This window comes from Lepidochelys kempii, chromosome 17 (genome assembly GCF_965140265.1).
Source record: "Lepidochelys kempii isolate rLepKem1 chromosome 17, rLepKem1.hap2, whole genome shotgun sequence".
NCBI classification, from domain to species: domain Eukaryota; kingdom Metazoa; phylum Chordata; order Testudines; family Cheloniidae; genus Lepidochelys; species Lepidochelys kempii.
The window spans coordinates 15,824,173-15,849,346 of NC_133272.1; the positions used below are offsets into that span (position 1 = coordinate 15,824,173).

Here is a 25,174-nt window from a genome sequence, read left to right on the forward strand (position 1 = left end):
GATATCCCATGGATGGCATTAGCAAAGAGGTGGAGTATTTAATGGGCGTAGAGACTAATGTCTATTATAAGGCTGAGAGAGAGATGGAGCAAAGTGAGAAAGATTTCTCTGCCACTGTCTGCCAGTTACTAGCTCTATGGATAAACTTCTGTCTCCACTGCTGTCTATCTGGCATCCTACCAAGCACTACCTTCACTTTTAAATAATAATTTTTTAAAAGAAAAGTTTAAAGTGACGTTTCAGAGGCTTGCAGAAGGCGGATATTGAAGAGCTGCCTTCAGCAGGCAATGAAGACAACAGAATATGAAATGCTAATAAAATATCAAACTGCCCTGGAAAAAAAATGAAAATAGTACTTACTAAGATAACTGAAGAAATGGAGGGACACAGAAACAAGCTGGAAAGAGATATGGAGCATGGGTTATTTTCAATTTCCTTCTATAGTGTGTCATGACAGCTTGAAAAGCCAATCAGCGTGTAGCAGGCTTATTCCATATTTCCCTGTTTATCTTTGCTATGAGAGCCATTTATGGCAAAACAATTCAAAATATAGGCCTGCCAGATGTGTTGCTTTTTCTGTGCCACAATGAGTTGCCAGCTATGCTGTTTTCCCCATAGATGCAATGTATTGGTTTCCAACCTTATAACACTGAAGTCCCAGTCCTGCATCCCCTGCTCTTATGATTTAATCTTCACTCAGATCAGTAGTTCCAGTAGCCTTAATATCAGAATCCGAAGCGGAGATTACACACTTACTTACACACACGAGTCATGCTTACCACCAGCACATGGTGTTGCACAGAAATAATGACGACAGATCAAAGCAATTTCCCAGCTGTAACAGATTCTCCTTTTTTAGTGAGTCAGCTTGTTTAACAGCCATGGTATTTTGTTACAGGTTTTTTTCAGTACTAAGTATTTACTGGACTTAATGCTGGATAATTTGTTGCAATTTGATTTAAAAAACAATGATACAGGGCCTAATGGTGCCATTTTTGCTATTTAAAAAAAAACACATTTCATTTGACAACAAAGTTTCTTGACTTTTACTAATTCACAATTTGCTCCTAATTCCTTGGACAACATTCGCAGGAGTTCTCCACTTGCCTGAAATAGGGAGACATCTGCTAAAGTTTAGGCACAGCTGGCCAATGAAGTAGTACAATGGTAGTATAGTCAGTAGTTAAATCTCTCTCTGCAATCAATAAGAATTCTATAAAAGTTTTGTAGAACAGAGGGAAGTATTTGCCCAAGTTCAAAGAGGTTTTTACAGAAAGCACTGATAATTTTGCAGTCATTACAGCTCCCTGGGATTTTTGTGTGTGTCAAGGTGTTAGATTGGTGTCTTAGCCAAATTCCCAGCATGGGCACTGCATTCTGTTTATTTAAGTTGTTTCAGCTGAGTAATTTAGTTCTCCCATCACAAGCACAAAAGTCCTTTTTTCTGTAGCATTCTTCATACAAGAAGACTTCTACATTTCCAATCTAGAGGTGACTGCATTGGATTGGTGAGTGAAATAGTCCTCTCAGGTAAGTCTATTAAACACTTTGGGATCCTTCGGTATGAAGGGTTCTATATGCTTTTATATGGCAGCATAAATTTTTAATATATATAGATCAAAGGTATTCTCACAGTCTTACTACCAGAAGAACATTCCTTCAACAACTACTCCACATGAAAGCAGCACAACTCATATTTTTGGACCTGGAATACAGTACCCTTTGGCCTTACTTTTCTCTGGCCTCTATGTGGCTAATCTACATTTTTCTGTGTCTTTAAATGAGAAAGCCAGTCCCACTGAACATCTGTACCCTGATTTATAGAGTATAGGGTGACCGTTAGGTCATTTATCTGTGCCAAAGTTCATAGGCCTCAAGCCTTATGCTAACTACTGAAGTTAATGTCTTACAGGATACAGGCCTATAGGTTCCTTTCATTACTGCTGAATACAATGACAGAATATAATGAAGGAAAGGCAGTGAATATAATAAAGACAAGCTAGCCCTATGGTCTACCCACTTACAAATTCTCTAGCTTTTCAATAATAGCATGAAGCTCTGGCTACATATATTTTGTGATAGGTGTTGCTGTTGAAAAGGACACAAACTGCTTAGCTGGACAAGTTACTCTTATTCATCTGTCCTATAGTAGTCCAAGCAACCAAAAATAGAGCAGAGAAAACATAGGGACCTCCAACAGCTTTCTTTAGATCCTGAAACTTACACCTACCCACATAATTTTATTTAAAGGGCAAGGATATAACATGTGAAAAATAAGTTGACTTCATTCTCCAGTTTATGTAGAATAATATAATAAGGTTTACATTTAACAAGGGAAAGAGGAACATAAAATATGATACGTAGTCCACGTGGCCAAATTAATGTTTCTGGAACAAAGTTTTCATTCAGAATTCTCTAGACTTCAGAATGCTTCATCTTGCAACTCCAATATTTGCTATATTTTGTACATTCCCAAGCACATTTCACCACTTGAATAATAATACATTGCATTCATGTGGTATTTTTTTTAAAAAACTAAATATAAAGTATTGAAACATCATTTAAAGACTGGTCAGGTGATTACTAGAGAAGCATTAAAGCACATTCAATACTGAAAACTATCCCCTTGGCCAGAAAAATGGCCAAAAATTCAGGTGGGTTCTGGCTCATAATTCTTGGATTCAAGTTCAGAGTTGAGTACACCAAATTTCTGAAGAACCACAACATCCTTCCCAAGGAGGAAATTGATACTGTGCACAATAGGACTCATTCAAAACTTATTGAAGTGAACAGAACTATTCCTATTGAATTAAATGGATTTTGGCTCAAGCCCTATGTGCCGGCAAACATTAACAGGGGTAACATTTCCAACCAGCAAAATGGTCCCTCTATTTAAGTCTATTAGACTCGCCATCTGTCTTTCTTCTCCTAGCTTTTAAATCTAAGCCATATGGAATATGAAGGAATGTTTATGCCGTTTTCCTGTATTTCAGAGGAAATCTGCCTTGTGCTCTGGGAAAAGGGGTACAATTTGTAATTTGTCCACCCTAGAACATTTTAATGATCCCTAAGAGATCTTAAAGGAGCAGTGTAGGCCTTAAGACGTAAAGAAAATAAAGTATTTCTGCAACCAGGAACTTGCAAAGCCTTTCAAGTAACCAATCAAAAAAGTCTCTGCCCTTTGCATATAAGTGAACACTTACTAGCACTACACAATTTTATTCCGTCAAAACACAAATTGAGTGGGCAAAAAAACCCAACAAATCCTTGTATTCATCTGTTCCTTAAACCTATGAGATAAGAGAAATTCCACACAAAGATTAAAGAACCGTTCATCTCATGATACCGATATACTTCCACGCCATTCTGTCTAACTGGAAATGTACTGATAGTAGAGCTGCCTAGACAGTTTAATGATTGGTCTGTGTACGGTACTGGTATGGCCCCCATTAACATGGTGCCTACGTGCTTCACACATTTTTTAATGTATTTGTCTTTGCAATCCCCCTAAGGAGTAAGTCAGTGCCATTATCCCCATTTACAGATGAGAACTGAGGCACAGTGAGATGATGTGACTTGCCCAAGGTCAACAAGTAAGTCTGTGAAAGAGCAGGAGATCAAACACATGCTAGCCCCCTAACAAATCAGGCTAGCCCCAGCAGCCTCCTTTCTCACTGACAAATGCAACCAAGAGGCAGAAGGCCTTTGGGGCTCACAAGAGATGCAACACACCCAGAAATGTACGAAGCAGCAACATGGCTGTACTCAGAATACTAACCATTTGGTGTCATTGAAAAGCCCCTCCTGTTCCATCCATTGGCAGCTATCCAGTTTCTTCTGAGTATTCCTGAGCATTCTCACAGAGAAAAGGACATGGTCTTGTGTGATAAATGGGAATGTAATATCTCAGACAAAGAAACCATTCCATTAAATTTTCTGTGCTTCAGATAAAATATATTTACTTTGAAAGGAAAGATTGTCCAATGATTCGGGCCTACCCAGGAACTTATGAGATCGAGGATCAATTCCCTGCTACACCACAAATTTCCTGTGTGACCTTGAGCAAGACACTTAGGGAACCGAGACGCAGTAAGACTCTTTGTAAAATGGGGATAATAGCACTTTTCCACCTCGCAGGGATTTTTGGAAGATAAATACCTTGAAGACTCTGAGGTGCTCACATACTATGATAACAGGGACCATATAAATACCTTTGCTAGATATGTGTCTGGAGTATAGTTTAATTTCCCTACCTAAATCTCACCTGCTATGTTTTTGACAAAACCAAGGTGCCATCAAATGCAGATGTGTCCACAGATTGCTTTTGTCCTCATGATAGATGGCTGAACATAAACGTCTACATTTAATCAGGCAGAGTTCACCACGTATATATCTGAGCTGGATTCTCAGCTGTATTTATTCTCTGCAGGATGCAGCTGAGTGAAGGTGGCTCATATCACCAACCCCAGGTGTTGAAAAATCATGAACTGGCCCTTTTCCTCCCCCACTTAAATCATGAGATTTTTGAAAAAGAATATAAATTTTGGCTTCTTCATATTTATCTTTTGGGTTTTAAACCTTCAGTGTGCACTTAAGTCATAAGATTTTGTCTCTGCAACCATGATGCCTAGAAACTACTTTTTTAATGAAAGTTGAGATTCTCATGTGTTCACATGAACCCAATAGAAGGGTCTTCAAAGAAAAAAAAAACCAAATATGGTTAGAATTTCAATAAAATCACAAAAGCAGACAATACTGAAAAAAGCCAATTGTTGCTCCATGATCTTGGGGCCAGATCCACATAAGCCTCAGTCCTGGCAATATTTAGAGCAGCGATGGGGCTACTTCAAAGAATGCTGACTGGTTTTCTTCCCCAAGGGGGCCATGATGGCAACGCCTAACAGCTGGAACATAATTGCATAAAGCTGGTCAGAACACTGAAATATGTTGTTCTGCCAAAGCTGAAACATTTTGCGGAGACAATTGCTTTCAATTAGACTTTTGTTGTAATCGGTTTTTTGAGGTCCAGAGCTCTCTGGTCACTTGTGACCAGTGAGAGAAAGACATGAAGTGAAAACCTGAGTTTTTGTAACCCAAGACTCCCATTTTGACACACCTTTTATTTACAGAAAGGTTGCAGTTTCATTCCAAGGTAGGGAAAAAAATTTTGAAACCCCGAGAACTTCACAAATGGAATTGTCGTCCTCCGGACGCCTGTCACTGCAACCATCCAGACCCATCCCATTTCTGAGACCTCCTACACTAAAGGCTGCATGAGGAGGTGCTGAAGGAACCAGTCATGCCAGCCTCGCCCATGCAAGGAGAATCCCCAACTGAGCAAATGAGTAACGCGAAGGGGCCAGAAGTCCAGGAGACAATCTGCCCCTATGTATTTCAAGTGCATTTTCTCTCCTTGACTTTCAGATTGATTGTGAAAGGGCCCAGTCCCAGGTTTTGTTTATTTTTTCCTTTAATTGGGTCAAAGGAAACTGGCCCTTTCACAAATAACCTGCTCTCTGTACAGCCTGTGTTTGTGACAGCAACCACTAACCAGAACAGTCAAGTGACTTTTAAAAGACTTTGATGGATATTCCATCCTCAAAAGGATGCTGGACCAGATCAATGGACGCCAACTGAGATCATTATGTATGACTTACCTTGCCCATTTCCTTCCATTTCTGCCTTTGAGGCTCTTTTAGAGCACTGAATGTCTTTCTGGGGAATTTCATTTAATATCTTGGCAGCATACTCAATTCCTCCTGTCAGATCCTTGAGGCAGTCCTATAAATAAAGGGCAGAATGTTTTATTACTGGAGTCAGCAAACGAATTGTGCACAATGATGTCCTTACTCATATTACAATATTATTAAAATGTGCAGAGAGTTTGTGGGTGGGAGGAGGGGAATTGAGCCATTGTAGTGCAATGCCTTTGGTTTCCACTCCTTGGTATACAATGTACGTATATTAGAGCATGCAACTTTAAGCCAAGGCTCCGGAGTTCCATGCTTAGTTGCCACTTACTTACTGTGCTACCTTGAGGTAGTCACATAAGGACATGAGGCAAAGACCACAAAAAGTCCATTGTGAGGGAAGAAGTAGCACTATCACCATTTTATAGAGGAGGCGCCAATGCACAGACAGATGAAGTGACTTAAAGACAGTCTCCCATAAGAAACCAGGAATGGAACCTCCTTCTCCAGAGTGCGAGGCCGTTACCTCCCCCACAAGACATCCTTTTTCTCTGGCTCATGGGCCGTAAGCATGCTGATGTTGCTTGACAGGTAGTGAGCCAATGCCAAACTTATTTTCAGTACAATTAATTCAAATCAGAAAACTAAATTAAACGAATGAGATTTTACATTAAAATGTTAAATATAACTTGGAAGCCTCTGATAAATCTATAGAGACTACAGTATCAGTAGCGGCTTGTTTATGTGCAATACATTTTCAAAGGCAAAAACGTGTAGAGTTCAACATTTTTCTCTGGGCAAGCGATCTGCACATCTCCCCAACAACATCTCAAAGTGACTATTTTCCTGGGATGATGAAAAATATTAAGAAACCTATTTCAAATATTTCATGTTTACCCAAGGCATATAAAACTTTGGCCAGACATTATACCCAAACAGCAATATTACGGGAGCAAGTGCCCAACAGCAATCATCATGAGCCTCTTCTGGGAGAGATGAGGAGGGCATGAGCCTTGGGGGAGGAGGGGGCTAGTAGCTAGGCTGAAGTGAGTCCAATGAGGTTTTACTCTTTGCTCCTGGGATGTGAGCTGAGATGGTCAAACTCCGTTTTTTAATGAAACAGCAAAGTTTTTAAACTACAATGCAGTCTTCTGGAATGGCCAGTAATGCCATGGTGACAGAAAATACTTGCCAGGGAACAAGTTACTGATACTTGACTAGGTACAATCAGATAGAAATACAGCTCTGCAACAGATTTTACCCTTTGCCCCCTATTCTCTCCGTCTCTCATTCTTCCTGCTCTAGGAAGTGACCTGCACACACGGAGAGGCTTAACTGGTCCCCTACTAGGAAAAGCTCCTCTGCTTCCCTTCCAGACATTGTTAAACTGATGCCTTCTGACAGTCAGTTTTATGAGAGAAAAATATGAGCCAAGCAGCAATAAATCCCTCATAGCTGGACTGCAATATCTATATTCCTGAAGGTGGAATTTGGTAAGGACGAGTTTGATTAATTGTTTGATACCTTTCTCAGGGTGAAAGAAAAGCTGCATGCTGGTATCGTGTCACTCTATTTCTTCTGACTGTACTTCTGCTCAACAACCCAGCATTTGCAAGGTTATTATAAATGTGATCACAGTGTTGTTTAGCAGAGAAGAGGGGAGCAGTGGTTCAAAGGGATAGACCCTTCCCCAAACCATCCTGAACTTTGGACAGGGACAAAAATCAAGGCTCAACCCTGCAACCCATCTCCATTTTTTATTTGGTATGGAAGAGGTTTATTATTTGCCACTGCTGTTCTTATGATGGGAACTCTGTCAGTACATGTCAGACTGCCTGGATGGTTCCAAATGGCCACATCTCTTCATAGAGCCACTCGGTATAAATGAAATTGTGCTTTACTTAAAAAGAAAATAAATGACCTGAACCTTCTCTGATTTTCACCAATGTAACTTGGCTTCAGTGGAACTGCTCCTCTTTTACATGCAAGAGGAGACTCAGGAATGTACACTCTCCAAACAGCAAGGTCATTACTGACACAACAAAATGTTGGTATGAATGTCCTTTTAGCCAACGATGTCGCACCTCCAGCAGCACGCTTTTCATTCATCTTCTGCAGCCAATCTGCCAGATGAATCATATTTCTCAAGTGAAGAACCCCTGGCGTTAAATCTGAAAGTGAGCTAGATTTGTCTTGTAGTAAAGAGAGAGAGAGCCCGGGGCTGGGTGTAAGACCTAAGGCCTGAACTAAAGTCAGCAAAAGGCTGAATATGAGCACAAAGGCAAGCCTTGTCATAAAGCAGATGCTTGTTTACAAATTCACTGTCTAGCACACAAACTTGGCAAAAACACAGTTAGCATTGCTGAAACACAGGCGCTCTTAAGTACTAGGTGCTGGATATTCATGTAAACACATTCCTGGGAGATGATACAGGAACACACAGACGTTGAGTAAGACAAGGATGGGAGGACAATGAATGGGGACGTGTTGTTCAAACCAGCAAGAACAAGGTGTCGAGTTGGTAACTACCCAGGTCAGGCGTTTAATATGTCACTTGCTTATACCAATGGATAAAAGAGAAACCATTGGAGGGGCACCTGAAAATCCCGCTCACGTGTTAGTGTACCTGGGGAGAGTCTGTGGGACATGAGTACTGTGTCTTGAGGGCAACAAACCTGGCCGAGCGCCTCTGCCACCAGAATGAGCCTGTGGTCTTTCTGGGTAATCCTGTCGAGGTCTGCTGAACCAGCTATCTGCACAGAGCTGGGACGGCACATGGAGAGAACACACATGCATGCCAACTGACAACAAGTCTTACCAAAGTTCTATGTACAAACGCTTGTACATAGAACTTTGTACTATGTACAAGCATTTGTACATACGCTTCACCTTCCTGCCCAACCACGTGGGCCAAGTCATAATCCTGCTGTCAAAACTAAATTTGACCAACACTAATGACTAGTTCTGAGCAGACTAGCTCCTGTGTGCATTCTTCAGTACCTGTATGCAGTAGCCGTACATTTACTCACCAGTATATTCCTCTCCTTCTTAAAGCACTTGCATGGTACAGAATGAACATTTTTTTAAATCACCTCCTCAGCTCATGTAAATCTGCATAGCTCTGTTGGGTCTGGCCCGTAATTTTATTTGGGGGAGCACATTACTTTGTTCAACCCACTCAACCTTTCAATACATACCCTAGTATTTAAGTTCTGTATTCTTAATATATGGCTTCCATAAGGCCTTACAAAGTTCCATATCACTCCAGTAAGTGGTATTTTATAGCTCAACCCTGCCAGCACTTAGGCACATGAGTAACTTTACTCACATGAGCAATCCCACTGAAGCCAGTGGGAGTACTAACAGTCAAAAGCATTATGGTCCAGACCTTTTAAAGACATTTAGGAGCCAAACGTTGCATATAGAGGTCTAGTGAGATATTCTAAAGCCCCTAAATGCCAAGGCATTTCTGAGAATCCCACTATTTAACCAATAATAACTTAAGCATCTGCAGGATTAGGCCATATGAATGCCAGGATCATAAGCATTGCACGAATTATTTCACGTCAAAACACGAGCAAGTAAAAAGCAATAATATACATGGTTCCTAATTTTTACAAGATACATATCGAACCTTTGTAAACTGAACTCATTTAAATTATTTGACCTGAGTCCATATTAGATGCACATATATTACATAACTCTGTGATAGGAAGGCAAAACTTGTGTTGTAATTTACAGCTAAAAGCAATATCTTTTGAATAGACATGGGTTGATGGTACGTGGAAACTTAATTTTCATGTGACCCTTGCATCAACTGTAAGAACAGTAGTTAAAGGTTTCAGACAAAATTAAGCTAGAGAATTTGATTCTTGTTAATTTGATTGAAAAGGCCAAAAAAACAAAAGTTACTAATGCACCAAATTAATGTGCAAATCTATGCCTATATCTTTCAACAGCAAAAGCAAGTAACATGCCTATAGACTCTGAGCAAATAAATTATTTCATTAATTACCTGGAAAGACAATCTCATCATTCCAGAATATATTACAATACTGAGGCTTCATTAGTAAGAATTATTTTAACAATGTAGGGCCATTCAGTTGCATTAACCAAGAACGAAAATCCTTTAAATACACTGAATATGCATGCACGTGTGTGCACACACTCAAGTTCTTAGCTTTTTTGGGGATAGACATCAGTTTCAAATTCAAGGCTGGAAAGTCATCGCTGTTGACAGGACACTACTGTAAGGAAACTCATGTATGCAGCAGACCCACTGACACCATCAGGTGTTGTTTGTTCAGAGTCTAGATGTCAAGGTAAAACAGAAGCAGTAAACAGGGAATATACCAAAAAGGAAGGGGTGATAAGAGAAGGATTAGGCAACAAAAATATTAAAACATTGTTCTTTGTACTTTTGTACTTGCTTCCAACTGCAAAGTTAAGCAGCCAAAAAAAAAACCCAAACCAAAAAAAAAAAAAAACAAACAAACAAAAAACCACCACCAACCACACACCCATAAATAGAAAAGCAGATTCTATTTTGCAGTAAAGGAGGAGCTCTTCAGATCCTGAAAAAATCTTTAAAAAAACTGCCATATATGTTACAGGAAATCTTTGCATTAGGGGTTGGCAGAACATTCCATGACGGGGTAAATCTGAGGCCCATATTTAGGTCAAATTTTATAGAGTTTTGTTCTAAAACACAGTCTTTCTGCTGAAAGAGAGACCATTTTTGAGTGAACTATCCTCGTTCCCACACTAAGATGAAGGGTTAATGTCTAGCTATTCCACCTGGAAGCAGGCGGGGCACACCCTGACTGTTTCCTAGAAGCAATGCACACATTGCTCTATCCAAGGACAAGGGCTAGATATGAACCCTGAGAACTTGATTGCTTGGACAGCAACTGTGGGAGGTTTCTTTAGCCTGGGCTCAAGGCCTGAGAACCAGGATTGTAGTAGATAGAGGATGGTAACTAAGCATATGAATCAACGTCATACATTCCTTTGTGTAGCAGTGTGTAATGCTTAGGGGGAGAAATATAATAAAAGGAGAAGGTGGAAGGCAGGGGGGGCAGAACAGCCCATCTCCGCTGACCAGCCTGTTTGCTTGCATAAAGCTGTGTTCTGTCTCATCACTGAACCGCAACAACTGGCGCCCAAACGTGGGGCCCTCAGCACTCACCTCGCCCGGCAAGGGTTTCAGACGCGTCACTCATCCACTTCGTGGATCCCGGTGAGTATTTTTCATTGTGGTAAGTATGGGAAGCTCCCTCTCTGCTTTGCAAGTGCAACACCGTAATGAGCTGCAGTATTTGCTGCGTAAGGCTCAGCATGACTGCCCGGCTCGAGAACTCACTCTCCTGCTACAGGAGGTGCGTGCCAAGTGCCCGTGGTATCCTGAAGCTGGAAGCCTTAAGCTAGCGGACTGGGAGCGATTGGGCCAGACATTGCACAAAGAGCCTCGGGCACCCGTGCAGGCTTTACATGCCTGGCACCTCTGCCGCGACGTGGTACAGCGTGTCGCCTCGGACAGACCCTCCCTCGCGAGGCTGGTGCTCTCGCCACCCCCGTCCGCCCCTGCAGCCATCCCCCCTCCTGGCGAAGCGACACAGCATGTCGCCTTGGAAAGGCCCTCTTCAGCACCAACAGAGGAGCTGCCGATCCTGCCACCCCCGTCTGCTCCTGCAGCCATCCCTCCCCCTGCTTCGCCCCCAGTGCCTCTATTACCACCGCCTCCCTGGCCTTCCCCACCGGAGCCGGTGTGTGATCACCCTCCCCCCATGGGGCCCCCCGGAGAGTCATCTGCATCTGCTCAGAAGCTTTCGCTGGTGCAACAAATGGTTCACGCAGTGAAAGCTCGATCAGATCTTACAGCAGAGGAGCTGGCTGATCTGGTCTCCGTTTGCCCGGTGACCTGGCAGAATGATGACCAGGGCAACCCCGTGGGCACCTGGACCACTCTGCCATACTCGGTGGTTAGAGAGGTAAAGAAAGCAATTCGTGAATTTGGCCTGACTAGCACCTTTGTGCGTCGTCTCATTGAAGGGATGGGTGCTGGGTACTCCCTAATCCCTGAGGATTGGAAAACGCTGCTGCGCATGATGTTGTCACCCAGTCAGTATGTTATTTGGCTTAGTGAGTATCGGCAGATGGCAGAACGCCAAGCCCAGGTATATAGAGAGCAAGGTATCATTTATGAGCATTTGGCAGGGGAGGGCCAGTTTGCTACTATTGGGATGCAGTCTCAACTCCCTCAGGCCGTCTTCCCCATTATCTCCACCTGTGCCCAGCATGCCTTCAAGAAGGTCCCGGATTCAGGCAAGCCTACCAAAAGCTTTGTCAGTATCCGTCAGGGTGCCTTAGAGTCCTTTTTGGATTTTACCAACAGATTGCAGGAGGCTATCCTCCGACAGGTGGATAACACTGAGGCAGCTCACGAGCTCCTGTTAAAATTGGCAGTTGAAAATGCAAATGAGGATTGCCGCCGTGCTCTCCAGGCAGCACAAGTCTCTGGTATTTTAGAGCTCTCAGACATGCTGCGGGCGTGCCAGAACATTGGCACACAAGCCCACAAGGCTGGAGTTCTGGCTGCCGCCCTCAGAAAAACTGGGAAGGAGGGGAAGCGCTGTTACCGCTGTGGAAAGGAGGGTCATTTTCAGCGGGAGTGCCGCTCATCTAAGGCACCAGCCCGACCCTCAAAGAAGTGCCCCAAGTGTGGGAAAGGTTATCACTGGGCTAATCAGTGTCGTAGCGGGTCGGGAAACCGCGCGACGGGTCCCCCCCGAACCCAGGGCCAAACGGGGGTGTTTCCTACTCAGGCAATCGCTCCTCTGCCTTGGAATCCGTAGACTCTATGAGGGCAGCGACTGCTGGAAGTGCAGGGCTTGATTTGATCATGCAGGAGGACACTGACTTTCAGCTGCCAGGGGAGGTCTGTGCCATACCTACACAGGTGATGGGACCTCTCCCTGCCGGCTTTGTAGGTCTTGTTCTCCCTCGCTCACATGCTGGGAAACAGGGCTTTTTTGTCATTCCAGGGGTCATTGATGCTGATTACACTGGCATTATTAAGGTTCAGGTGTGGACTCATCTTCCACAGTCGCTCCCGCGTGGACGGTCAATTGCACAATTGATTTTAGTCCCCTATCAGGTGCCAGCTGCCGAGGATCGAACTCGGGGTGGAGGAGGCTTTGGATCGACGTTGTCTCACTCGCCGTCTTACAGCATCTTCTTGCCACTCGTCATTTCCCTTACTTTGTTGCTCATATTTGCAGTCATACCCCTCTGCCTGGGCCACTCACTGAGGGCAATGCACGTGCCGATCGCGCGTTGCGTGGTCAGGTAAATTCCCTTTTTTCTGACCCCATTGAAAGCCATGCCTTTTTTCATCAGTCTGCCTCTGTTTTGGCCCGGCAGTTTCACATTCCTGCTGATCATGCACGTTCCATTGTTCGTTCCTGCCCCCACTGTGCTGCTGCTGCTCCTACCTTTTCTTATGCCGTTAACCCCCGAGGTACCGCAGCAAATCAGCTGTGGCAAATGGATGTTACTCATGTACCACAATTCCGCCCCTATTCATTTTTACATGTTTCCGTTGATACTTATTCAGGCTTCCTTTGGGCAACCCCACAACGTGGGGAAGCCACTAACAAAGTTATTCACCATTTGCTGGCCTGCTTTTCTGTTATGGGTCGCCCTTGCCAAATTAAAACAGATAATGCCCCAGCCTACTGCTCTGCAGCCCTCTCCACCTTTTGTGCCCGCTGGGACGTCCGTCTTAAACACGGAATCCCTTATAATTCCACGGGCCAAGCCATTGTTGAACGTGCCAATCGCACACTCAAAACCTTGCTAGATAAACAATTAAAACAAGGGGAGCTGCGTCTCCGAACCTTAGGAGACATTCAACAACAGATGTATATTCTCTTGTTTACTTTAAATAATTTAACACTGAATGCAGATCAGCAGACCCCTGCGGATCGGCATTTTCACAAATCTGAGGTACTGGAAAGACCGCGTGTCTTTTACCGTCAGCTGCCCGATCCACAGTGGCTGGGCCCAGCACCTCTAATCACTTGGGGTCGGGGATATGCTGCTGTGTCTCTCCCTGCAGGACCGTTGTTGGTTCCAGCCCGGTGCGTGCGACCAGCACTTAAACAACATGGCATGGCACCAGGGGCTGTCAAATCCCATACCAGAGTTTCAGCTGACCTTGGAGGAGACCGCGTTGCCCCCCGAGTCGACAACGGCGGGACGGAAACGGAGGAGGCGTAACGTCCCAAGCCAGCCCGTGACAGGGGGAGCAGTAAAAGCATTGGTCGCCACGGCTCAACGAAAACTGGCAGCAGATCAGCAGCCAGAAACTCCTAAGACTTTGTTTGTGGCGATTCTCGCCCAAATCACTGCTAATTCTGTGATGATTGTGTGCCTTTTGTGCCTGCTATTTCCTGTAGGGGTTGGCTCGGAAGCGCCTCCCCCGTTACAAGCCCGAAGGAGAATAAGATACTGCTCTTTGCTTATGCTAATCTTTTCTCCCAGTATTTTAGCATGGCTAATTGGGGCCCGGCCAACTATACTCTGCCTCGCACGGCTATATCCCTTCACACACCGTACCCGGCCGGGGCTCACAATGTCACCTGTGCGCGTGTAGTTAACTGCACTAGTACAAAGGTGCCATTGGGCTGTCAAAAAATTTCTCAATCCCTTTTAAATTGTTCCCATGCTGTTAATGTTTCATATAATTATGGCCATATCATCCTACCATCAGGATGGGTTTTTACTTGTGGTTCATGCACCTTTAATTATATTCCTGCAAATTTAAGTGATGGCACCCTTTGCTGTCTTAGTAGAATGATACTTATATTGCCTTTTGCTGGTTACAATTGTAGTAAAAGAAGTGTACCCCTTTTAGATGATTATATTGCAGATGTTAAGCTTTTGGTTATTTTGTGTTTGTAATCATTGGGCTTATTTTTTGTTGTTGCTGTGTACAATGTATTCCTTCCTTGTTAAGACTTTGTAAAATTTTTGCCCTGGAAAGCTCCCCAGGTTATGTCCTTGTCTGTCTGGGAGTTAAATAGCATGATAAAACAAATTGGCGGCTACCATGAGATGGCCAATTATCAATAAACAAAAAAGGGGAGATGAAGGGTTAATGTCTAGCTATTCCACCTGGAAGCAGGCGGGGCACACCCTGACTGTTTCCTAGAAGCAATGCACACATTGCTCTATCCAAGGACAAGGGCTAGATATGAACCCTGAGAACTTGATTGCTTGGACAGCAACTGTGGGAGGTTTCTTTAGCCTGGGCTCAAGGCCTGAGAACCAGGATTGTAGTAGATAGAGGATGGTAACTAAGCATATGAATCAACGTCATACATTCCTTTGTGTAGCAGTGTGTAATGCTTAGGGGGAGAAATATAATAAAAGGAGAAGGTGGAAGGCAGGGGGGGCAGAACAGCCCATCTCTGCTGACCAGCCTGTTTGCTTGCATAAAGCTGTGTTCTGTCTCATCACTGAACCGCAACACTAAGATTGCCACAGTTCAGTCAACAGTAGGAATTTGAGTGGAAAAGGCTCCTTTTTCACTCTAAAATGGCCCTATCTACAGGGCAAATTTGACATTTCCACTTTCAAAATAGGATACATTTTTTAAGTTCTTCCTGGAAGAACATCAGTTTTCAGAGATAACATTTCACAGATAATTGATCCTGTGGCTGGAGTGAAAGCTCTAGCACTTCAGGGCTCTCACATGTCTTTGATTTAAATTGCTCCAGCTCTTTATGAACTTTTTTTTTTTGGGTGGGGGAAAAGAAACAGTTTGAGTACAGCTCTGTAAATAACTAGTGACCCTGGAAACTGCTCTGGGAGAAGTATTGGATGTACATGCCAAACACTAAAAGGCTTTCTCCTTTCTTGTATAAAGATCTGCAAGTACTAATCACCATTCCCCACAAAGCAAGATATACTCTTTACTCTCTTGGGCAGAAAACATATCTACGCAGAAAGGAAGACAGTCTTGTGGTGGAGGCAATGGGCCGAGACTCAGGAGACCTGAATTCAATGCCCCACTCTGCCACAGGATCCCTGTGTAACCTTAGGTGTATCTTTTACTCTCTTGGTGCCTTGGTTCCCCACCTGTAAAATGGGGGATAAATATACCTCTCCCTCTTCATCTAGTCTATTTGGATTGTAAACTCTTCACAGGAGATTCTTACTATGTGTTTGTACAGCACCTCACGCAACAGGACTCTCATCTTTGTTGATGCACCACAGACTATAAATACATACATTAATTCAGAACACTCTTCGTTAAAAGAACATTGTTTAGGATGCAAAGTCAGTAGCTATGAAATGCCACATTTAATATTGCCCATGGAAGCACTATTGATATTCATTCAGTGCACAGGTGCACCAAGGGACCAAGGTTCTGGGGAAGAAAACAGCATGTGATCATGTAATTAAAGACTGTATCATAACGCATATGCCCTTTTTCTCTATTGAATTGCTAAGGCCTGCTGTAAACAATAGAAGAGTTAGAGAGTCTCAAAAAAGGTCACATGGAAAACATTAGGCAACTAAATATAGGGATTGACTACGCAACTAAATATAGGGATTGACTACAAGATGTGAGCAGGGAATGGTCCTGTCCCGTGAGAATTTTTGAGATTTCAAAAATTTTCCTGTCCCCAATTGGGACAAAAAGTTGAAGACCAAGAAGTTTTTGCCAACCCAAATCCTCCAAAAAATTCAGATCAGGTCAATCAAAATGTTTCATTTCAATATATTGATGCATTAAATTTTGACTTTTTTAAAACTATAAATTAACTTCAATTTAAGCAATGAAAAGTCATTCTGAACCATAGAAAAGAACTTTTCATTTTGAGAATATCAAAACAAGACATTTCGAAACATTCAAAGCTTGTTTTCAAAAAACAGGACATTTATTGGAACTGATCTATTCCCATGAAGTTTTGGCAAACCAACATTTTCCAATGGAAAAATGTTTTGCTGAAAAACTCAACTTCAGTCCCTACCGCCTCCCCCTATAACAAACATCAAGACATTGTGCTATCCTCTTGTGGAATGCACTGTGCTTACGTTCCATTGAGGATTCAGATCATAGCACCTCTGCAAACAGACTCTACTCTCATGTCAAATTCAGTGATGTGTAAGTTGGGCTAATTTCCCCTTACCAAAACCACATTACCTGTAAGGGCCAGCAGGTAACAGCTTACGCTCCACTACTCATTGTGGATGCAGAACAGAGGAGGTCCCATCTCAAGGAGTCTGACAGGCAGCAGCCTCATGGCTCCGATTAAACCCAAGGGATGTTCCAAGAAGGCAACAGTGTGAATCTCCTGTAACTGCCTTGATCATTCCTGTTCTTGTACTCCTGGCTTCGACCTCAGCTTGATTTGGACCTCGCCTACTGACCTGGACCCTGAAATCTGACTCAGACTCTGATCCTGGTTATCTACCCCAGCCTGGAACTAGACTATGAACTCCTCTGCTGCACTCAGCCTCGGGTTTGACTTTGCTCTAACCATTGGTACCAACTGCCCTTGTCAGGATTCTGACATTATTGTCCCACTGTTACATATTACACCATAGATCACCGGGAACATCACTGCTGAGATTTAGCCTCCTACTGTAGACACATCAGCCCTAGTTTATGGGAATCCAAGCAGGTGTGACTACAATACAGGCTAAGCCTATCCAGAGAACAACTGGTTGAATTATAGAGGTAAAACCTAGTTTCAGAGTAGCAGCCGTGTTAGTGTGTATCTGCAAAAAGAAAAGGAGTACTTGTGGTACCTCAGAGACTAACAAATTTATTTGAGCATAAGCTTTCGTGAGCTACAGCTCACTTCATCGGACGCATGCCATGAGGTAAAACCTGACTCTGCCCGCATCTCAAGGCACTTTCAATTCCCCCTTTTCTAAAATTCACAAGGATCTTCAATAAAGAGATGAAGGTGCATTAAATCAAGGCAAAAATTAGAGCTTATTTTTAAATATGCACTGGTTTACTAGAACCTTGTCATCTGCTCAGGTGCATTATGCTTGTGAGTCCCTTAATGTTTCTTTAATGATTTCAGAAGGTAATTTTCTGTTGCACTGCACAACAGTGTTGTTCAGAAATACTCAAGTTTTCCCATGATGAAGTAAGCAAGTTGTCCAGAGAACTAATTAGTCTGACCTTCTGCGTGACCGGTAATAAGAAATGGTCTCTCTTTTCATGTCAGGTCTTTGTTTTCATGTCAGAGTCTGTCAATTAAAGCTCAGACTTTCTATTAATGTGCATTATCCTCAGGAATATTTACTACAAACAAAATCAATGTAAGCTATGCCCTACCCACCTTTTCTCAGACAACTAGGTAATAGGGATTTGCTTTGCTTCTGTAGCTCTTGAGTGGGTGGAAACATCATGCTTAGAAATGCACACCGCTTCTTTGGGCACCCTCAGATCAAATACCTAAATCCAAATGTAAATACAGAAGTTGTGTTTTGCTATAGAAAATTAGTGGCAATAGCAAAAGGAGGTAACATTTTCACACCCTAAGAATCGATGAAATGCGAACCAAGCATCCAACTCAATAGGCAAAACCCTTTTTTACAGTGCCCACAGGAATCCAGCACATTTCCTCTTATGTGTAATCCACAGATCCTGATTTCGCTAGCACTCTGCTGAGTAATCGGTTTCTGATGGATCCTTGGGTGATGATAAAAACAGGTTTTACCACCGATAATAAATCCTTAAAGAGTCTGGATTTCTCATCCCCCAGATCTGTATGATCAGGATATCTTCTAAATGCCCCTTGAAGGCTGTTTAAAAGAACTCACATAGGGTAATATTCATCAGTGGTTTTAGCTCACTTACCAGATTATTAACGTGATCTTTATTTCTGTCCAATTCACTAAATAGTGCATACTGGTAGTCCTTTTTCACTGTAGTTTTTGAGAGCTCCGATTTATTTTTAGAACATCCCTGGTTGGTAGGAAGCATTATCAGCCCCATTTTACAGATATATAACTGAGGTACAGAAAGAAGGGCCAGATTTTTAAAGGTATTTAGGCAGCTAACTCCTATAGGCCCTCAGTAACTTGTCCATAGTGAGCCTGTGGCTGAGCTAGGACTTGAACTTCGAACTCCTGAGTCTCAATCCAGTGCCTTAACCATAAGAATACCCCTTCCATAATCACCTAATATTGCAAGTGTATCTCTATAAAGTTGTACACATGTTTTATGGGGAAAAAGAAAAACCACAGTAAATTACTAATATTTCTGGGAACCTTTGGCAACTGTCAAACTCATTTGCTTAGTTATTATTTATTGTGTACCAAGAATGTGCCGAACTTTGTACAAGAAACAAAAAGTAAGGAATTCAACTGGAGTTAAAACAGTCAACTACAGAGGCAGTGTGGCCAAGTAAACAGGGCACTAAAATGGGACTCGGGATATTTGGGTTCTATTCTCAGCTCTGTGGAATGAACTTGAGCACATCACTTTAACCCCTTCTGTGCCTCAGTTTCCCTGTCTGTAAAATGGGGAGAATGATACTGACTTCCTTGGTAAAAGTGCTTTGAGATCTACAGATGAAAAAAACACTACAAGCTGCCATTAATATGAAGAAATTCAGCACCTCCCAGCATAGCTTACAATTTTGGTCTCTCTGCAAACAAATACCTAAAAACAACCTCCACTGAATTATTGGGGGGAAAAACTTCCCCTTTTTTTAAAAAAAAAAATACTTCCATTAATAAAAGACAGAATAATAGCCACTAGAATACAAGCACCTCATTTCCTGACTCTCAGCTTTGCATAAATTGGTTTAAATTCCCAATTCCTATCCTGATCTTCAAAATAAAAACTAAGAACTGACTCCTATCCTTTGATCTCTATGGCCTCATGATACCCAAATGCAGATGACGGTTGCTCAAGTTACATGGTAGGCCATGCTGCCTATTAAAAGAGTAGCACTTAAGCAGTATTCCTTCACTGATGTCAAGATCTGAAAACCTAGATTTCCTCTGCTTCCCCTCCTCCTGCGCAAAAAAACCAAAGCACTGACTGGGGGGAAAAAAGTCTGCTATTTTTATAATTAACTGGTAATATCTTAAAGGAACTTGTGGCAAGGGCATCTGTCAGCAAAATACAACCTTCTCCTCCACATCTAATCAGAACAGACAACCAAGATGTTTGGATGAGCATGCTTCTGGGTAACGAGTTCAATAGGCAGCCACATTCATGTGGTGCTGTGCAAGATAATGTGATAAAGAGTATAAGAGAAGGTTTCTTCCAAAATATTAACAGGCTATTTTTTCATTACAAAACCTATTTGGAAGTCCTTTATTTGATCTAGAATTTTAAAAACAGGAAGGAACTTGAACACAGCTCCCCACCATTTTAGCTGCATAATAGAACAGCCTTGTTCCCTCGATATTTCTTTTAGTGCAATAAGTTAAGTCCATTTCCCTGGCTTCCCTTTCATAGAAGAAAATATCCTCTTAGCCGTGTACCTACTACTTTCAGGGCCCAATTCTCCTCTAGAACACATTAGGAAAATGTTGTCAACAGACTGTTTTTATGTAAAGAAGGGAAATTAAACTCAAGAAAATATTCATTGAGCTGTAGTTCCCATTTTCCAGACTAGGTCGGTTCTCTTCTCCCATCAATTTTACACTAGCACATAATCCACTGGATTAAGTGGAGTTACTCTTGATTTGCATTGCTGTGGATAGAGAGTCACAAGCCCGTTAACTGTAATATGCTGAGCCAGCATGCTTCTAAGTAAGAAAAGCAGAAGAATTTAAAGTGTTCTATGCTGCAGAGGGGAAAAAGTGCACAGCCATCTAGTTTAAGTATTATTCATAGTACAGTAGTGCCTTAAGATCAGGACCCCCATCGTACTAGGTGCTGTACATACACAGTGCAAGTGAAATTCCCTTCTCTGAAGATGTACAAAGGGAATATTTTGTCCCCATTTTACAGCTGGGAAACTGAGGTAGGGAGATAGAAAGTGACTCACTCAAGGTCTTACCCAGAATCTGTGGCATAGCCAAGAACTGAACTCAGACCTCTTGAATCCTAGTCCAGTGCATTAATCTTATGTCTCTCTGTTTCTATTTCCACTGAATACAACCTCTCTTAGGATACCAGAGAGGTTTTGTTATAAATCAGCATAGTCTCTGTGAATGGCTATGCGACTAAGGCTATAATTTTTATACATACTGCATGTTTTGCCTATTTATATTTTTAGGGGGAAAATGTCCTGAAGGGGGCTGGGAGGACCTATTTCATCATCACAAGCGCACATATTAGAAGACTTTTTTGGTTTGCTATTCAAAAAAGAAGAGAGAACCATACAAAAATTTTAAAAAATCAAAGGCAAGCATGTTATCTCACAAAGATCTGGGTCTGAGAGAAATGCAGCTGTTATGCTTCAGTGACTTCACCGCACTTGAGTGAAGGCAGAAATTACTCTTCTGCAAGACCTCAGGTCAAATATGTTGCTCAACCAGACTTCACAATTTTTCATTGTACTTTTAATTAGCACATTTCCAGCTATTTGTAAAGCTCTGGCTTTTCCACATGGTCTGAGCATTCTAAATGGTTAGAAATCACTGTTAGAACATCCAGGTCCAAAGCACGTACTTTGGTAGACCTTTCACAGCAAATACAATGTTATTAATAGTTATATTAGTATTTGTTTTATGGTTGATTTTTTTCCTTTAAAAATTGCCTATCATTTTTCAGATTAGCACCACTTTAAATTATGCATCATTAGATGCAGGGGGGAAAAGATTCATACTCCCTAACTGTCAGGACCTGTTGTGTTATTTTTTCCTGACTGCTTAAAGCAGTCATTTTCCAGTGTACTGCTAAGCGGCTTTCCTCACTGTCCAATTTCATCCCTTCTCCTACCAGCGTACAGTAAAAATAATTCTCCCCCTCTCTCACACACAAACTCACACTTCATGGTCCTATGATGCTGGCAAGAGCTTACTGCTTTGATTGAAGACCTCTTTGCATCTCTGGGTACTGTCCCCAGCCTTTCTGATACTCTTAAACTGTGTTATAGTGGTGCCTTGAGGCCCCAAATGAACCTTCAATGTACAAGGCACTGTACAAATACAAAGTCAGAGACAGCCCTGCCCCAAAGAGCTTATCATTCAAGTCTACAAAACAGACAAGGGATGGGAAGTATCATGCCCAAGGTCAACCAGCAGGCCAAATGTCAAGCCGGGAATAGAACCCAGGTTTCTTGAGCCCAAGTCCAGTGCCCCACTAGAATGGACTACATGGCTCTCACTATAAGTATAACTACTGCCTATATTTAATATGGCTGTAGATACACAAAGTACTCCTTTTCTTTTTGCGAATACAGACTAACATGGCTGTTACTCTGAAACAAAGGAAATGTTAGCTTAACTGGTATTGTATTATATTAAATATATCAGTACCACCTATTCTGGTGGTTTAGTTGGCATGCTCCATTTGCTGCGCCTAGAAAGAATGGCCACTTTCAACTGGTTGAACTCCCTGGCATTGCTAACAAGCCAATTGGCATCTGGTTACACATTAGCAGACAAATCTGACCTGGTGGTTTGTGGCTCTTACCCTTCAACTACTGGCTAAAAAAAATGGTTTAGCTGTGGGTTCCGCAAAATTTGTTTCCAGCAGAGAAAGTGAACTAAAATTAGGAGTTTTCAGTCAGCTTACTGATCTCTTTCCCTCCTCTTTAATACAGTCACAGGATGCATTTTCATGTAAATCCAATCAGTGGTTAAATTTCATAGAATGATAGACTTTAAGGTCAGAAGGAACCATTATGATCATCTAGTCTGACCTCCCGCACAACACAGGCCACGGAATCTCACCCACCAACTCCTGTAACAAACCCCTAACTTATGTCTGAGCTATTAAAGTCCTCAAATCGTGGTTTAAAGACTTCGAGGTGCAGAGAATCCTCCAGCAAGTGACCCGTGCCCCACGCTGCAGAGAAAGGCGAAAACCCCCCAGGGCCTCTGCCAATCTTCCCTAGAGGAAAATTCCTTCCGAACCCCAAATATGGCGATCAGCTGAACCCTGAGCATGTGGGCAAGATTCACCAGCCAGATACCCAGGAAAGAATTCTCTGTAGTAACTCAGATCCCACCCCATCTAACATCCCATCACAGGCCATTGGGCATATCTACCGCTAGTAGTCGAAGATCAATTAATTGCCAAAATTAGGCATATCATCTCCTCCATTAACTTATCAAGCTTTGTCTTGAAGCCAGATATGTCTTTTGCCCCCACTGCTCCCCTTGGAAGGCTGTTCCAGAACTTAACTCCTCTCATGGTTAGAAGCCTTTGTTTAATTTCAAGTCTAAACTTCCTGATGGCCAGTTTATATCCATTTGTAGGTATAAGGCTATATAAATTCCAAAGAGGAGCTTCTGGGACGTCCCCCACTCAGCAGGTCAGGTGTGCACAAGAGACATTTGAGCAGGGCTGAGTTCTGACTATGCAACAGCCTCTTTCTCTAATGGGGGGCCAGGCTGGCCATTGAAAGTCAAAGGATGGGATTTTCTTACAGGCCTTAGCCAGCCAGAGCTCTGGATGCAGAAGGACCTGCTGCCTTCTCTACCCAACCTAAATCAGTTAGGGGTTATGGGAGATAGGACTGGCTCTTTCACACTTCTGATATGAGGAGTGGGGACCTCCCCAGCTAAAATCCTCATAGTTCTAAGTGTCATGTGCATTCTGAAGCTCATGGGAAAGTTCCAGTAATAATCATAGGTTTCAGAGTAACAGCCGTGTTAGTCTGTATTCGCAAAAAGAAAAGGAGTACTTCTGGCACCTTAGAAACTAACCAATTTATTTGAGCATGAGCTTTCGTGAGCTACAGCTCACTTCATCGGATGCATACCGTGGAAACTGCAGCAGACTTTATATACACACAGAGAACATGAAACAATACCTCCTCCCACCCCACTGTCCTGCTGGTAATAGCTTATCTAAAGTGATCATCAAGTTGGGCCATTTCCAGCACAAATCCAGGTTTTCTCACCCTCCACCCCCCCACACACAAACTCACTCTCCTGCTGGTAATAGCCCATCCAAAGTGACAACTCTCCCTACAATGTGAATGATAATCAAGTTGGGCCATTTCCTGCACAAATCCAGGTTCTCTCACCCCCTCACCCCCCTCCAAAAAACACACACACAAACTCACTCTCCCGCTGGTAATAGCTCATCCAAAGTGACCACTCTCCCTACAATGTGCATGGTAATCAAGGTGGGCCATGTCCAGCACAAATCCAGGCTCTATCACCCCCCCCCCTTTTTTTTCCCCCAGGGACACACACACACACACAAACTCACTCTCCTGCTGGTAATAGCTCATCCAAACTGACCACTCTCCAAGTTTAAATCCAAGTTTAACCAGAACGTCGGGGGGGGGGTAGGAAAAAACAAGGGGAAATAGGCTACCTTGCATAATGACTTAGCCACTCCCAGTCTCTATTTAAGCCTAAATTAATAGTATCCAATTTGCAAATGAATTCCAATTCAGCAGTTTCTCACTGGAGTCTGGATTTGAAAAGTTTTTTTGTTTTAAGATAGCGATCTTCATGTCTGTGATTGCGTGACCAGAGAGATTGAAGTGTTCTCCGACTGGTTTATGAATGTTATAATTCTTGACATCTGATTTGTGTCCATTTATTCTTTTACGTAGAGACTGTCCAGTTTGACCAATGTACATGGCAGAGAGGCATTGCTGGCACATGATGGCATATATCACATTGGTGGATGTGCAGGTGAACGAGCCTCTGATAGTGTGGCTGATGTCATCAGGCCCTGTGATGGTGTCCCCTGAATAGATATGTGGGCACAGTTGGCAACAGGCTTTGTTGCAAGGATAAGTTCCTGGGTTAGTGGTTCTGTTGTGTGGTATGTGGTTGTTAGTGAGTATTTGCTTCAGGTTGCGGGGCTGTCTGTAGGCAAGGACTGGCCTGTCTCCCAAGATTTGTGAGAGTGTTGGGTCATCCTTTAGGATAGGTTGTAGATCCTTAATAATGTGTTGGAGGGGTTTTAGTTGGGGGCTGAAGGTGACGGCTAGTAGCGTTCTGTTATTTTCTTTGTTAGGCCTGTCCTGTAGTAGGTAACTTCTGGGAACTCTTCTGGCTCTATCAATCTGTTTCTTCACTTCCGCAGGTGGGTATTGTAGTAGTAAGAAAGCTTGACAGAGATCTTGTAGGTGTTTGTCTCTGTCTGAGGGGTTGGAGCAAATGCGGTTGTATCGCAGAGCTTGGCTGTAGGCGATGGATCGTGTGGTGTGGTCAGGGTGAAAGCTGGAGGCATTGCTCCAACCCCTCAGACAGAGACAAACACTTACAAGATCTCTGTCAAGCTTTCTTACAACTACAATACCCACCTGCAGAAGTAAAGAAACAGATTGATAGAGCCAGAAGAGTCCCCAGAAGTTACC

General features: G+C 42.7%; 1 protein-coding gene across 3 annotated transcripts; it reads left to right on the forward strand.

Annotated features, from left to right (window-relative positions):
* Positions 1 to 10,471: 10,471 nt before the first annotated feature.
* LOC140899713 (uncharacterized) lies at positions 10,472 to 15,150 on the forward strand. 3 transcript variants are annotated; one of them, XM_073315629.1, is made up of 3 exons: positions 10,483 to 10,929; positions 12,836 to 13,037; positions 13,810 to 15,150. In XM_073315629.1, exons 1-3 carry the CDS (start codon positions 10,718 to 10,720, stop codon positions 14,344 to 14,346), a joined length of 951 nt encoding a protein of 316 aa, XP_073171730.1. In that variant the 5' UTR covers positions 10,483 to 10,717; the 3' UTR covers positions 14,347 to 15,150. The 3 variants fall into 3 exon arrangements, 1 of the variants encoding a protein (XP_073171730.1); XR_012155429.1 differs by lacking the exon at positions 13,810 to 15,150 and having other exon boundaries at positions 10,472 to 10,929; positions 12,734 to 13,802; XR_012155430.1 differs by lacking the exon at positions 13,810 to 15,150 and having other exon boundaries at positions 10,472 to 10,929; positions 12,847 to 13,802.
* Positions 15,151 to 25,174: the final 10,024 nt, after the last annotated feature.